Raw genomic sequence first — 15,087 nt, forward strand, 5'->3', positions numbered from 1 at the left:
GGCTGGGATATAGCTCAGTGTTAGAGTGCCCTTGGGTTCAATCCCTAGTAATGCAGGGAAAGATGGGGGAAAAAAAAAGCATAGTTTGCCTTTTGGGGAAGAGGGAGATACCTTACCTTTGGAAGGAGTAATTTCATCAGAGTCGATTGATCCTGAGAGATATTAGAGCCTCACATTCTTCTTACTCTTGGCCGTTTCTGAGGTCTTTCGTCTACTCTCTGTGACAGGTTATTACATGTCTTATATATCTTGTCTGGTGCTCTTTTTTTTTTTTTTTTTTTTTGGTCAGTTTCAAGAGATAGGTTTCAACATCAACTAGTTGAAACTTAACACAGAAAACAATTAAAAAGTCAGTGTTGAGTCCTATATTGTGCTGCTCAAAAAGAAAAAAGTGTTATTTTACTTCTCAGCTTTTCATCTTAAACTAGTTTAAAGGCATCAGTGAGGAAATAGGCTTCTATAGACTGCGGGGTCCCAAGGCCTTATTCCTAAGCCCATAGGACCCCCTTCTTCCTGCTACTGCCACTCTTTGAGGTCCATTCCAAGCAGCAAGTACCACACCAAAATGGCTTTTTCTTATTGGTGTTTCATTTTTCTGTATACTGACTTTGTAAACAAGCTTTGCCTGCAGCTCATGAGAAAAAAGTAGCTTCTACCCTACATTAAGGATGAGATCCCCATGCATCCTTTTTTATTTTTTGCATTTTCTTTTCTCTCTTATGTGAGAGGGATTCTTATGTAAAGAGGGATTCTGTGTGAAGCCCTTGAAAGGAGAGAAGATTGTTATACAACCTTGCAGAGCTAGAGCTTCAGTTAGCCCAGAATTTTCTGTGTTCCATAGCACTGTGCTGCCAAAGGCACTTAATTATACCCTGTTCTTTCCTTATCTCTGCTTATAAAAGCTTTGGCTATATATAGTTTTTCTACAATATTAAAAATAGACTGAGAGTACCTTGGAACTAGCAATATGGATTGTATAGTACACCATGCCTCCTGACTTTAAGGACTTTGTTAAAGCAAACAATAGAGGGAATTCCCTCCATACCTCTTGAGACAGTGAGGAGAAAACATACTCCTGGGAGGAGAAAGGATGATTAGTATTCACCTATGTGTCTAATAGACTTTGGTCCTGAAGATTCTGGCATGACTCATCTCTAAAAAAAGGGAGTAAGTGTATGATTCTAAACATGGTCATTAAGGAGAGAATTAAATTATCCTCAAATTACCCATAATCTCTCACTAAGAGATGAGTACTTTTAATAATTTAATATTGTCTTCATTTTTTTATAGAATTGGGATCAGACTTTGCGTATGAAATTTATATTCTGGTTTTTAAATTAATTAATTGCATTTTACCCCTGAACTACAGCTCTCCCTACTCCCCCAGCCTGCATTTTTTTTTTTTTTTTTTTTTTTTTTGAGACAGGTTCTTGCTGAGTTGCCCAAGCTGGCCTCAACCCTCCTGTGAGTCATGGAATTTCACTGGAATTAGTGGTGTATGCATGCCACTGCACCTGGCTATATTCTGGTTTTTAAGCTTAGTATATAATTTTCCCTTTATTTCATAAAAACAACATTAAAAAATTTTTTAAATTATGGTTTCTTTGTTGATTCATAAGTTATTTTTTTAATGTTTAGATTATTTATTTGTTTTTATGTGGTGCTGAGGATCAAACCCAGTGCCTTGTGCGTGCGTGCTAAGTGAGTGCTCTACTACTAAGCCCCAGCCCCCAAAACAACATTTTTTAAAAATATATTTTTTTAGGGCTGGGATTGTGGCTCAGCGGTGGAGCGCTCGCCTAACCCGGGTTCCATCCTCAGCACCACATAAAAATAAAAGGGCATTGTGTTGTGTCCATCTACACCTAAAAAATAAATTAATTAATTAAAAAAATATTTTTTTAGATGTAGATGTAAATATCTTTATTTTATTTATTTATATGTGGTGCTGAGTATCAAATCCAGTGCCTCATGCATGTGAGGCAAGCGCTTTACTCCTGAATTACAACCTCAGCCCAAAAGCAACATTTTTTAAAGTAGTGTTTTTTTAATTAAAAGATAATAAATGGACTTTATAGACAAGTTGGCAGATAAAGAATAGTATAAAAAAATTAAAATCATTCATGATTTTACCTCCCAGAAAACTATTGTTATTATGAGTGAAATACCTTCCAATATTTTTTTCTATATATATATATTTTTAATTTTTTAGACGTTGACGGACCTTTATTTTATTCACTTATTTATATGTGGTGCTGAGAATCGAAACCAGTGCCTCACACATGCTGGGCAAATGCTCAACCACTGAGCCACAACCCCAGCCCCATCTTACATAAAATTTATCATTTTTAAAATGATCCTGCTGAGCATGGTGGTACACACCTATAATCCCAGCTACTCAGGACACTGAGGCAGCAGAATCATAAATTGAGGCCCTAAACAACTTAATGAGACCCTGTCTCAAAATTAAAAAATAAAAAGGCTGGGCATGGTGGCGCATGCCTATAATCCCAGCGGCTGGGGACAGGAGAATCACAAGTTCAAGCCCAGCCTCAGCAATGGTGAGGCATTAAGCAACTCAGTGAGACCCTATCTCTAAATAAAATACAAAATAGGGCTGGGATGTGGCTCGGTGGTTGAGTATCCCTGAGTTCATTTCCCGATACCAAAAAAATAAAAATAAAAATAACAAAAAATAAAAAGACTGGGGATGTGGCTCAGTGATAAAGCACCTCTGGTTCAATCCCCCCAAAATAATTTAAAAAATCATACTCTTTGTGTCTTATATACTGTTTTTCCCCACATACTTTTTTATTAGTGCATTATAGTTGTACATATTGAGGGGATTTATTGTTACATATTCATACATGCACACCATATAACAATATAATTGGGCCAATATCACTCCCCAGCATTTCCCTGTCCTACTTCCCAGCCCTTAGTCCCTTTCCTCTACTGATTTCGTTTTTTTTTTAATATTTTTTTTTAGTTATAGGTGGACACAATGCCTTTATTTTTATTTATTTATTTTCCTGTGGTGCTGAGTATTGAATCCCAGTGCCTTACTGTGCTAGGTGAGCACTCTACCTGAGCCACAACCCCAACCCTTGATTTTTTAAAAAATATATATGTTTTTAAATTGTAGTTGGACACAATACCTTTATTTTATTTATTTATTTTTATGTGGTGCTAAGGATTGAACCAGCACCTTGCATGTGCTACTGCTAGATGAGTGTTCTAGCTCTACTGATGAGCCACAGCTATAGCCCTCACTTTGATTTTTAGAAGATCCACCCCCACCTTTGTTTTCCTTTTTCCTCTCTAGCTTCCTCATATGAGAGAAGGCATACCACCTGAGTTTGACTTATTTTGCTTAATGGGATGGTCTCTAGTTCTATCCACTTTTCTCAAATGCTGTATCATTTTTCTTTTTAGCTGAATAAAAGTCCATTGGGTATATGGCCACATTTTCTTTATCCATTCATCCACCAATGGACACCTAGGCTGGTACCATAGTTTGGCTATGGTATTGTGCTGTTATAAATATGGGTATGCTATGCTTGTATTGCTGTATTATGTTGACTATAATTCTTTCGGGTAAATACTGAGAAGTGGTATAACTTGGTCAGATGGTGGTTCCATGCCTAGTCTTTTGAGGAACCTCCACACTGATTTCCATAGTGGTTGTACTAACTTGTAGTCCCACCAATAGTGTAAAGGTGTTCTTTTTTCTCCACATCCTCTCCAGCATTTATTATTTGTATTCTTGGTGACTGCCATTCTAGTTGGAGTGAGATAAAATCTCATTGTAGTTTTGATTTGCATTTCTCTAATTGCTAATGATCCTGAACATTTTTTCATGTATTTGATGGCCATTTGTATTTCTTCTTTTGAATACTCTGTTTAATTCATTTGTCCATATTAATTGGATTGTTTGACTTTTTTTTGGTGTAAAGTTTTTTGAGTTCTTTATATGTTCTAGACATTAATACTGTCTGAAGAGTAGGTAACATAGATTTTCTCCAATTCTATAGGTTCCTTCTTCATAGTCCTGTTTCTTTTGTTATGCAGAAAAGATTTTTAATTTGATTCTGTCCCATTTATTAACTCTTGGCATTATTTCCTGAACTTTAGCGGTTCTTATACTGGTTTTTAAATTTTAGCATCTAATCTCTTTTATCAAATATTCTTAGAAAACATGATTTGGGGACATAGGTGTGATTTCCAGGCGGTGTAGTATAATGATTAAACTCAGAGGGTCCAATGCTGGATTGGGTTTGATTTCTAGCTTTACCATTGATTTAGGGAATTAATTATCTGCTGCCTCAGTTTTCTCATTTGGAAAATGAGATTATTATTATTTTTTTTTTTTAAAGAAAGAGGAGAGAGAGAGAGAGAGAGAGAGAGAGAGAGAGAGAGAGAGAGAGAGAGAGAGAGAGAATTTTTTTTTAATATTTATTTTTCAGTTCTCGGCAGACACAACATCTTTGTTTGTATGTGGTGCTGAGGATCGAACCCGGGCCGCACGCATGCCAAGCGAGCGCACTACCGCTTGAGCCACATCCCCAGCCCCAAAAATGAGATTATTAATAGTGCCTAGCTGAAAAGATTGTTGTGAAGAATAAAAGACAAATACCTCTGTAAATGCTTTTCTCTTCCTGACATATAGTAAGAGCTCTATACTATTGTAAATAATGCTGTAAATAATTATGTCTTTGTACATAAATATTTTAGAGTTCCTGAATATTTTCTTAGGATTAAATTAAACAAGGGAAATCATTGTGTCTAAGGAAATAAACTGTTGCAGGATTCTTTTTTGAGTGTTGTATGAGTTCCTCAATTGATTGGGCATCTGAAATTGCCTGTGCATTGGTGGGTGATAGCTTTAGAGTAAATTCAAAGAACAACCAAGTCAAAGGGCATGTTATATATAATTTTTGATACCCAGAAGATTTTTATCTTAATTTTTGTTTGTTAAATTTTATTTTCTTCCCTTTATTATTTTCCCCATGTTTTTTTACTTAAGAAGCCTATCCTCATACTAGGCACTGATCTTGGGATTGGAGGAGTAGCCTTACTTTTTAGATATGCAAAGTATTGGTATTTTCTGGTCTCTTTCATTCAACATGTACTTTTACCCAGATTTCTCAAGATTGGAATTGCTGCAAGCCCCTTATCCCAGAAGCCAAGGCTTTTCTAGAATCCAGGCCTGAGGGCAGGAACTTATCAGAAATCAGCCAAGTCATAAAACTATGCTCCATAGTCCTAACTGACTTGATTTTAGGGTTCAACTTATTTCCCTTCTTGGAACTTTTAGGTCATAGGATTAGGCTTTAAATAGAGCTGAGGTATGGGAGGGAGTCGCTTTGGGTAGGAATGGCAGTGGGAACAGCCTGATCTCAAGAGACATAAATTGGAAGAAACTGACTAGGTCATTATTAGGGGGGGGAAAACCAAAGATCCATTGAATCCAGTGTGAGGCTTGGGTAGGATAGGAGAATGAAGTTAGTCTTGAAATAGAGACATAAGAGGGGCTAGCTTGTTGTTTAGAAGAATGCACAAAGAAGTTATAGCCATGCCAGGCTAGATAATTAAAGTTCCATTCTTAGATTAGAGGGCCTAGCAAGACTCCAGACTTGAACCATAGATGGTTTTGTTAAGCCTGCACAGTGTTTTAAATAATATTGAAATAGTTGCCAACATTTGAAAAATCAGTACTTGTTCTTTCTCTGAAAAAATCTGGCAACACTAAACTTAAATTCCTGCCTGATTCAATCAGCTAGATTTTAAGTATCTGTCCTTTCCTTTAAATGGAGTATATACTTTATAGTCTACTACAGTCCTGCTTCCTCTCCTTTTATACCCAGACTTTCTTTCTTTTCCTTATTTTATCACTTTTTTTCGTGCCTGAAGCCATTGCTGCTTTAGACTCTGGCTCTCTATATAGCTGCACCCCACCATATTCCTAGGTTACACTAACAGGGGATTTAAGCAGCTTTTTTGGGATGTTGGGCTGTCTTAGTTACTTATTATCTTAGAGCAGTGGTTTTCGACCTGAAGTGAGTTTGTCTTCCATGAGATGTTTGGCAATGTCTGGAGGTGTTTTGGTTGACATGATTAGTGGGTATTGGTGCTGCTGGCATCTAGAAGGTTGGGGCCAGAGATGATGCTGAACATCTGCCATATACGAGACAAACCTGCACAGTAAGGACTTATCTGGTCCAAAATGTCCATAGTTCTATAGTTAAGAAACTGTGTCCTAAAGGTATACTTTGTTCAAATGTATTCAGGAATCTTGGAATTTTCTATGGTGGGAGGAGCCTCAGACTGTAGACTATACTTGGTAAGCTTACTTATGGGACCATAGCCGGGAAAAGATGGTTCTTGAGGAACATAGGGTCTTCTTTTTGGGTAGGACCAGTACATTTGGTAACATGGATACCCAGTATTGTAAGAATATTTGATTTGACAGCAGAAGAGTAACACTTCTGGCTTAGGTGTTCTTAGTCCATTTATTTTGTGGGATTTGACTTCTGGATCCTGCCTGTTATGTGCACTCATATATATCACTGGAGAATGCTTGCCTTGAAGGAATCAAGATGGAACCAGTTCAGTAATGACAGTGACATCACAGCCCAGAGCCTCACAGCTAAGACTCTGTTTCCCCTGAGTTTATTTGGTAAGGCAGACAATGAGGAGGAGAAGTAGGGAAAGAAGACTAATATAGATGAGACTAGAGTGAAGAAACACCTAATGAGTCTTGAATATCTTTCTGTTGTTTCTTGCTGCCTTGGACTCAGGCCTGGTCAAACTTTTGAATAAAAGGAATATTCTTGCTGGGTGACTTGGGAGGCTGGAGCAAGAGGATTACAAATTTGAGACCAGCCTCAGCAATTTAGCAAGGCCCTAAGCAAAATAGTGAGAACGTCTCTCAAGATAAAAAGGGTTTGATATGCATCTCAGTGGTAAAGTGCCCCTGGGTTCAATTCCCAGTACCAAAAAAGGCGGGGGGATATTCTCCCCCTATTTTGATCAGTAGTTACTATGGATAGATGGGTCTCTCTCTCTCTCTCTCTCTCTCTCTCTCTCTCTCTCTCTTTCATACTGGGGAGCACTTTATCAGAGTTACATCCCCAGCCCTTCTTATTTTTTATTTTGAGGTGCTTAGGGCCTCACTAAATGGCTGAGGTTGGCCATTTAGCAATCAAATTGCAGTCCTCTTTCCTCAGCCTCCCCAATTGCTGGGATTACAGGCTTGTATCACTGCACCCAGCCATCTTTCATATTTCTAAGTGACACAAGGCTAAGGAGTCTTGATCTTGCTCAAAGACTCTAACCCTATATGTAGTTCAAGTGTTCGGATAATAAGACTAGATATATTTGTATAATTAAAGACAAGGATTCTTTTCTTTCTTTCTTTCTTTCTTTCTTTCTTTCTTTCTTTCTTTTTTTTTTTTTTTTTTTTTTTTGGTGTTAGGAATTGAACTCTTGCCTCCCACACATTCTAATACTAAGCTATATGCCCCCCCAGGTAGTTTTATCTATCTATCTATCTATCTATCTATCTATTCAGTTATCTGCCTATCTGTTGTTACTGGGATTGAACCCAGGGGTACCTTACCCTTCTCTCAAAATAAAAAGGGCTTGATATGAGCTATATTCCCAGTCCTTTTTTTGAGACAGGTCTCAAGCCTCAAGTTTGTGATCCTCCAGTCTCAGCTTCCTGAATTGCTGGTATCACAGTTGTGCGCTATCAGGGTTGGCAGTTCTGCTATTTTCAGAAATTAGGATCTAATTTTTTTCTTTGCTGCTTCTTTTTTTTTTTTTTTTCTTTGCAGAACTGGGGATCAAACCTGAACCACTTTACCACTGAGCTACATCCCCATATCCTTTTTATTTTTCATTTTAAGGCAGAGGCTTGCCAAATTGCTGAGGTTCTTGCTAAGTTGCCAAGGCTAACCTCAAACTTGTGACCCTCCTGTCTCAGTCTCCTGAGTTGCTAGGATTACAGGCATATGCCACTGCACCTGGCTTATTTATTTATTTATTTTTATGATGTGTCTTGCTGTGTTGATCAGGCTGGCCCTGATCTAAGCTTAAGTGACCCTCCTGCCTCAGCTTCCTGAGTAGCTGGAACTGTAGGGGCATGCCATTGGGCCCTGCTTTAGGAATACTCCTTAAAAGGCACACAAATTATATATTCCTATACATTCTAGGAGGTAGCTACTGATTCTGGATTTCCATTTGGAAGGAAATGGACTGTTGTAGAGCATTTCACTCCGAAAAGACTTAAAATTGGCCCCCTTGGGCTGGGGATATAGCTCAGTTGGTAGAGTCCTTGCCTCTCATGCACAAGGCCATGGGTTCAATCCTCATCAGCACAAAAAAATAAAAATTTGCCCCCCTCTTTTTTCCCACCACCTTTGTCATTGCCATGTAGGACCGTACTCCTTTGTCCTTGGATGCCCTTGGTAACACCCAGCCTGTTTGTGAGAAGACTTGGAAGGTTTCCCTCCTCTCCCCTCTGGGAAAAGGAAACTGTGACTCTCAGCATAGCTGGGACTACAGCTTCAGGCCACCCAGCCACTTGCTGTCAGGGAGAGTGTTAGAGGTATAGCTCTGTCAGGAGGAGCATGTGTTACTTAGGATTAGTTTGGGTTTCATACAACAGAAAACCCAAAGAAGCATGACTCCAATGTTGAAGTTTATTTCTCTCACCTATTAAAAATAGGCAGGTTGGGTTGGTAAGACAACTTTTAAAATGCTTCAGAGAGCCAGGTTTCTTTCTTCTATCTTAATGCTCTGCCTGTGACGTCTAACTGTGGTCCAGAATGACTACTCAAGCTCCACAGGTCATGTTGGGCATTGTAGGTGACCAGAAGGACAAAGGTATACTCTTCCCTTTAGAGGTCTTATCTGCTCACATATCTGGGAGAAAATCTAGTTTCCTAGCCTTAAGTAGTTTCAGGGGAAACTAGGAATGTTTTGGAGTGGCCAAGACTAGCTCAAGGTTCTGTTAAGGAGTTTGGAGAAGATGACTAGCAATCTCTACCACAGAGAGACTTTGGGAATTTGTTTCTGTGTCAGGGTTGGGTCTGGATCTCTTTGAGTACTGATTTCTCTGGGAGAGCCTCATATGGGTCCCTGCTTATTGGTGCCAGCTTATCCAACAAGGAAATGCCACGGAGAGGGAAAGCTTAGAAGTTCGAGTGGAGGCAGTGGAATCTGAGCACCTGGCCACAAGGCTCAGCCTTGTCTTTGAGCTCTGATACAGTCTAGTGAGCTAGCTAGATGAGAGTTCTTTATTTTATTTTACTTTTTTAACATACTTTTTTAGTTGTCAATAGACCTTTATTATTTAATTTATTTATATGTGGTGCTGAGAATTGAACCCAGTGCCTCACACTTGCTAGGCAAGCACTCTACAACTGAGCCACAACCCCAGCCCCATGGGCTTGGAGTTCTGGGAGGCATCAAGGGGTGTGATTTAGATGGTGAAATTGTGTTTCTTAATTAGAATCAGGAAAGCAGTCAAGGGACTTGGCTTCTGCTTGATAGAATGTTCTCTGGCAGGGCTGAGAGTAGAATGAGGCAAGCTAGGAGCCTGGAGCCAGGAAGTAAGGATACACTCACTCTCAGGTTCCTGCACATGGTCCCCTGAAAGTGGATGGTTTTTTTTACATTTTGTGCCCTGGATATCTGACTTTTGATCCTACCCCTGGCCCTGTTCTCTGGCCGTACATTGTGGCATTTTAACTATGTTCATTGAGAAAGAAGTATATGTGCATAGTGAATGTGTCAAAGTATAAAATGGTGTAGAAAAAGGCCCCCTCCCTCTCCAGATCTTTAGTCTTCTTCTCAGGAGGTAGTGTTACTGACCAGGTGCTTTTATATCCTTGCAGCAGGTCTTTTGGAACTGACCCTGCAGGGACTTCCTTGGGGAATGGACTTCATTCATTAGTTTAGCTCACAGTCATTGAATTTCCACAGTGTGCTCTATTTACTTGTGTGCAGAGAGGACTAGCCCTGCAGGAAATTAGCAACAGGACTGAGGGAAGGAGAAGGTGCTATGCCTGGCATTGTGGAATGAAGATTGTTATCAGTCCCTTCCCCATTTTGGTTCTACATACAAGCTCAGTGAGCACTTCCAGGATATTGTCAGTTTCTTTTCCAATGTGGATCCTTTTTTACCCATGTTATCTTTTTTTTTTCTTTTTGTTTCCTTCCCTGTGTCTCTATTTCATTGTCTTTGCCTTGTATCTATCTCTGCTGTTTTCTTTGTGTATTTCTTTTTCTTTTCTTTTCTTTTTTTTTTTTTTTTTTGTACTAGGGATTGAACCAGGGTGCTTTACCACTGAGCTACATCCCCAGCCCTTTTTTAAATTTTGAGATAAGGTCTTGCTAAGTTGCTTAGGGTCTTGCTACATTGCTGAGGCTGGCCGAAAACTTGCAATCCTCCTGCCTCAGCTTCCCTAGTTGCTGGGATTACAGGTGTGCACCCTATGTCCAGTTCTGTGTATTTCTTATTCTCTCACTTCTGTTTCTTTTTGTAGTCCTGCTTCCTTCCTCTGCTTACTTGTGGTTTCTGGTCCTCTGTTACCAAGGGCTTGTGTGTTTGACTTGTTGTGGTTCCCAACTCATTTTAGAGTACCCTGCTACTATTAGATTTGGTCTCTTGGTATTCAAATTCCATGTTCCTGGGGGAGATAATCTAAAAAGCCAGCATGGGTCCAATGTCTGGCTTAGTTAGCTATGATGAAGAGGGGAAGCAATTCTCAAGAAGGGACTGGGTAAGTACCTAAAAATATGCTTACTGTATTATATCCACAGGGGTAATCTACAGAGGTCTGTGGATTACTGGTGGCTATTAACTATGTATGTTAGCTGATTAGGCTTAGCCCATACATACAATTTTGATAATCAGGTAGGTCCCTGGGAAGACTTTCCAGCAGCACGCACTCCTTTGGGTTGCTTCTTTGTGTCCATTGGTGCCTCCAGTCCCCCACATGATTGACTAGTGAACACCTGTGTAATTTGCCAGTGTATTGAGTGAAGCTCTTAAAGCACCATAGAGACTCTTCTGCCTCCTGTGTTTACTTCCACAGCTGGCCCTGGGTGTTCTTCTCCTTTTGACACCTTTCTGACAATTGCCTTATCCCAGTGAATTGGCTGTCAAGTGAAAGCCATCACTACTTTGATTCCAGCAAGGGTTCCTTAGTTCTTTGCTTAGCAGTGAGCTTAAAAACATGCTTTGCTTTTATTGCCATCTGAAAATTTGTGATCTTGGGGAAGCACATAAACACCTAAAAGACCTGTTTTAAGACAGATGTCCATAGGAACCTAGCATCAGACTCTAGCTATGAAATGGGAATGCCATAGGGTTCAGGGGAGAGAGTACACAGGGAGGGGATAGCTGGTATTTGGGGGGATGGTTTTTAGAGGGAATGGGGACTGAATTAGACCCAGCCCTTTTTGTTTTATTTTGAGACAGAGTCTCAATAAGATGCTGAGGCTGGCTTCAAAGTTGTGATCCTTCTATCTCAGCCTCCTGAGTAGCTGTGATTACAGGTATGCACCATGTGCCTGGCTACCTTTATTATCTTTGAATATCCACAGTATTGGGACATTCATAGGTGCTATCAGGTGGGGCAGGTTCAAGTTATCTGTCTATTTGCCTGTTTTGGTTCTCATCGTCCATTGTTTCCTCTAATTTAGGCAAGAAGGGCAGAAGTGATGCTCTCTGTAAAGAGGGTGGGCCTATGTGCCATCAGCTTAAGCCTGGCAATGACTTTATGGTTTTCCTCCTAGGTCTGCTGACATTTGTGAACTGTGCCTATGTCAAGTGGGGCACACGAGTACAGGACACGTTCACTTACGCCAAGGTCCTAGCCCTCATTGCCATCATTGTCATGGGCATTGTTAAACTGTGCCAGGGTAAGAGGGGCCTGAGGTGGGAAGAAGGGTGGATGTCCAGGAGCTCCTCTGGTTCCCTGAGGAAGATATGGGGACTTTACTAGCTTTACTACTCAGTTCTTTCTGTGTACATGAGTGTTTCAGTGAGTTCAAGAGATGGCCTTGAATCTCTTCATGCCCTTGTAGGCCAGGCTAGATATGTCAGGCCCTCCCTCAGGGCTGCTTTCATTTTGTGGAGACTGGGACCATTGTAAGAAGCCAGTTGAGGGCCTAGAAAGTCTTGAAACTTGGGTCATAATTGGGTCACAAAAGTAACCAGGGGGAGGACAGAGTGGGCTCCTGGGTTTGGGTCTGTGACTGCCAGGCAGTGGATAGGAAAATTTGACCTTCCTGGAAGGGCGTGTCAGGGTGTGTGTGGGTGTGGAAATGAGTGGTTATTTTGTAGCCTTTACTTTTCATCTGAATTTGCATTTAGCATTCTGTCCCAAAGTCAGCTCTTAAGAAAATACTAGAATATTAGGAAACTGACACTGTCTTTCCTTACGTAGGCTTTTAAAAGCTTTTCATTTCTATATCAGAGCAGATTGGCAGTGAGGGTAACAGGCCTCCTAAGATCTCCTGGGCCCTTAGAGAAGTCCTGAGAGGTCTTTAGCCACGGATTTCTCCCTCACTTAATGATCTCATTTTCTAGATCATCCATCCCTAAATGTGTCTGTTTTACACCCCGTGGGGATCTGAGACCCTCATATCAGACCTATTGAATCATACTTTGATTGGTTGTTTTTTGTTTTGTTTTGGTATTGGAGTTTGAAACAAGGGTGGGGAGGGGTGCTTTACCACTGAGCTACAGCCCAGGTTCTTTTTAGTTTTTATTTTGAGAGAGGGTCTCACTATGTGGCTGAGGCTAACCTTGCTTGCAATCCTCCTGCCTTAGCCTCCCAAGTTACTGGAATAACAGGCATGTGCCACTACACCTGGCTTAAGCTTTGGCTGGTTTTAAGTCTAAAAAGCTGTGCTTTTAATAAGTATCCTGTGTGATCAGTCCAAGACCTTTGTGAACTCATGCTAAGTGCAGCCAGCCATCTGGGTGTCCTTGGAGTCTCAAGAACATCTTGGTGTCAGTGATTGTTGAGTAATTCTCCTCCTAAAATCTGTGCTTCAGGGAACCACTGTGTGCAATGACTGACATCCCTGGAGGATGGATATCTATTTTCACTGCTCTTGCTGCACACCTAGCCCTTTCTTCCATATTGAAAACTGCATCTAGGCTTTCTGCAGCAGGTTATTACAAGCTTCCTTAGAAGTCTGAGTTCTGTTAAAAAATCTCAGTGTGTCCAGAAGGTCTCTGATCTGGGTGGCAGGGTGTTGCCCCCTGGGATTTCAGATTTGTAGTCTCCAGAGGTCTCTAAAGAGAATGACAGGTGCCTGGGTTGGCTCCCTGAGAGACAAGAAAATCTCATTTCCTGTATAGCCTGTGATTTCCTGCCCCGTGCAACCACACCCACTGCAAGTGGAGTGGCAGATCCTTTCTGCAAGACTGATAAACCCACATGACCAAATTGTGCAGTGATGTGGGCCAAGATCCTCACAGGAAGTTCTAATGAGTAGTGGAAAATGACCTCTTTATATGAAAGCCTTGTGGCGTTATAAACAATAGAAGAAGAGTTGTGGCCTGCTGTGAGTCATTTGTAGGAAATGGAAATTCCTTAGGGTTTTAGAAAAAATATTGGCACATCCGAGGCAATGCCTTTGTTTTTCTGAGATTGTCTAGTTTTATGGAAGGAATATTAGCTTTTCTGAGGATGTGGGTTGGGTGGTAGAGTACAGGGAACTGGTGGTTGTTGTTCTTTTGGTGCTAAATGATATTTTTTTTTTCTTTCCCTTGTCCTATATTTTCCCTGTCTTTTCTTATCCCTCCTTTTTTTCCTCCCCTTTTTTGCTTTTTTTCATTTTCCTTTCCTCTTTTTTATTATCTTCCCCATTTTTCCTCTTCTCCATATTCCTTCCATCCCCCTTTCCCTATTCTCCTTCAACTTTTTTCTTCTTTCTGAATTCCCACCTGCTTTTGTCCCCACAGGACACTCTGAGCACTTTCAGGATGCCTTTGAGGGTTCCTCCTGGGACATGGGAAAACTCTCTCTTGCCCTCTACTCTGCCCTCTTCTCTTACTCAGGTTGGGACACCCTTAATTTTGTAACAGAAGAAATCAAAAACCCAGAAAGGTAAAAGCGAGATCACACTCTCAACTCCCCAGCTTAGCTGGAACTCCTGCTGATAATGGGTGCATTGCCCTCTTCCCACAGTCTTCCCTCTGCCTCTCATTCCCTCTTCTCTCTATTACCCTTCTCCAGTTAGGAGGGGTTGGAGGTTAGGATGGGAGTGAGTGATGGTGGGAAAGCCCTTGGTTCTCACCCTCATGTTTGCACTGGAGGGTCCCCAGGGACCTTCCTAGAGGAGAGGTCTTCAGTGGGCAGCAGCAGACCCAGCTGGGTCTGAGGTGTCAAGACCTTACACTCTGCTGCTGAGACTGCAGCCTGTGAAACCTGAGCTGCTTCTGGCCAGCTGGTCCCTTAGTCTGGCTTCTGGTCTCCATAGGACCAAATCGCTCCTTGGATTTGTCCTGAGATGATAGATACAGAAGGATTATGAACCCTGTGGGACTCATTGGACCTTCAGTGGCAAGGATTTTCTCTCTATATTTCTCAATAGAAAGAGCCCAGGGGCAATGGATGTATACCCTCTCTAGGCCACATGGGGAAAGACTGCCTCAAACACTTAGAGGCCAGGGAACTATTAAATGTTAGGAAAATTTCCCTAGAGACTTGATGAACTTTGATCTCTAGGAGAGGTGGGTTCTAGGTAGGGTTCTAGGTTCTATCTCACTTGTCCTGACAGAAATTTGCCCTTGGCCATTGGGATTTCTATGCCAATTGTGACGTTTATCTACATCCTGACCAACGTGGCCTATTACACAGTGCTGAACGTTTCGGATGTCCTTAACAGTGATGCAGTGGCTGTGGTGAGTCTCTTGGAAACCTCATTTTCTTCTCATTTCATGATCCTCAGCCCCCTTAAATGGCCTAGTCTCTCTCCTCTGCAGCTACTCCAGCTCTGAAAGATGACAGGATGGGTCTAGGCCAGATGGTGGGCTGTTCAGCAGTGACTACTTTTGTC

At 41.0% G+C, this 15,087-nt stretch overlaps 1 protein-coding gene across 14 annotated transcripts in view; it reads left to right on the forward strand.

Moving 5' to 3' along the window:
* The window catches only part of SLC7A6 (solute carrier family 7 member 6), a 39,429-nt gene that overhangs the window by 11,787 nt on the left and 12,555 nt on the right, over window positions 1-15,087 (forward strand). For all 14 annotated transcript variants that reach the window (XM_081273548.1, XM_081273550.1, XM_081273554.1 and 11 more), the window contains 3 exons: window positions 11,809-11,934; window positions 13,991-14,135; window positions 14,809-14,932. In XM_081273548.1, coding sequence (XP_081129674.1) covers window positions 11,809-11,934; window positions 13,991-14,135; window positions 14,809-14,932 — 395 coding nt within the window. The remainder of the gene's footprint in view (window positions 1-11,808; window positions 11,935-13,990; window positions 14,136-14,808; window positions 14,933-15,087) is intronic.

This window comes from Spermophilus citellus, assembly GCF_964194105.1.
Source record: "Spermophilus citellus genome assembly, chromosome: 18".
Classification (NCBI taxonomy): domain Eukaryota; kingdom Metazoa; phylum Chordata; class Mammalia; order Rodentia; family Sciuridae; genus Spermophilus; species Spermophilus citellus.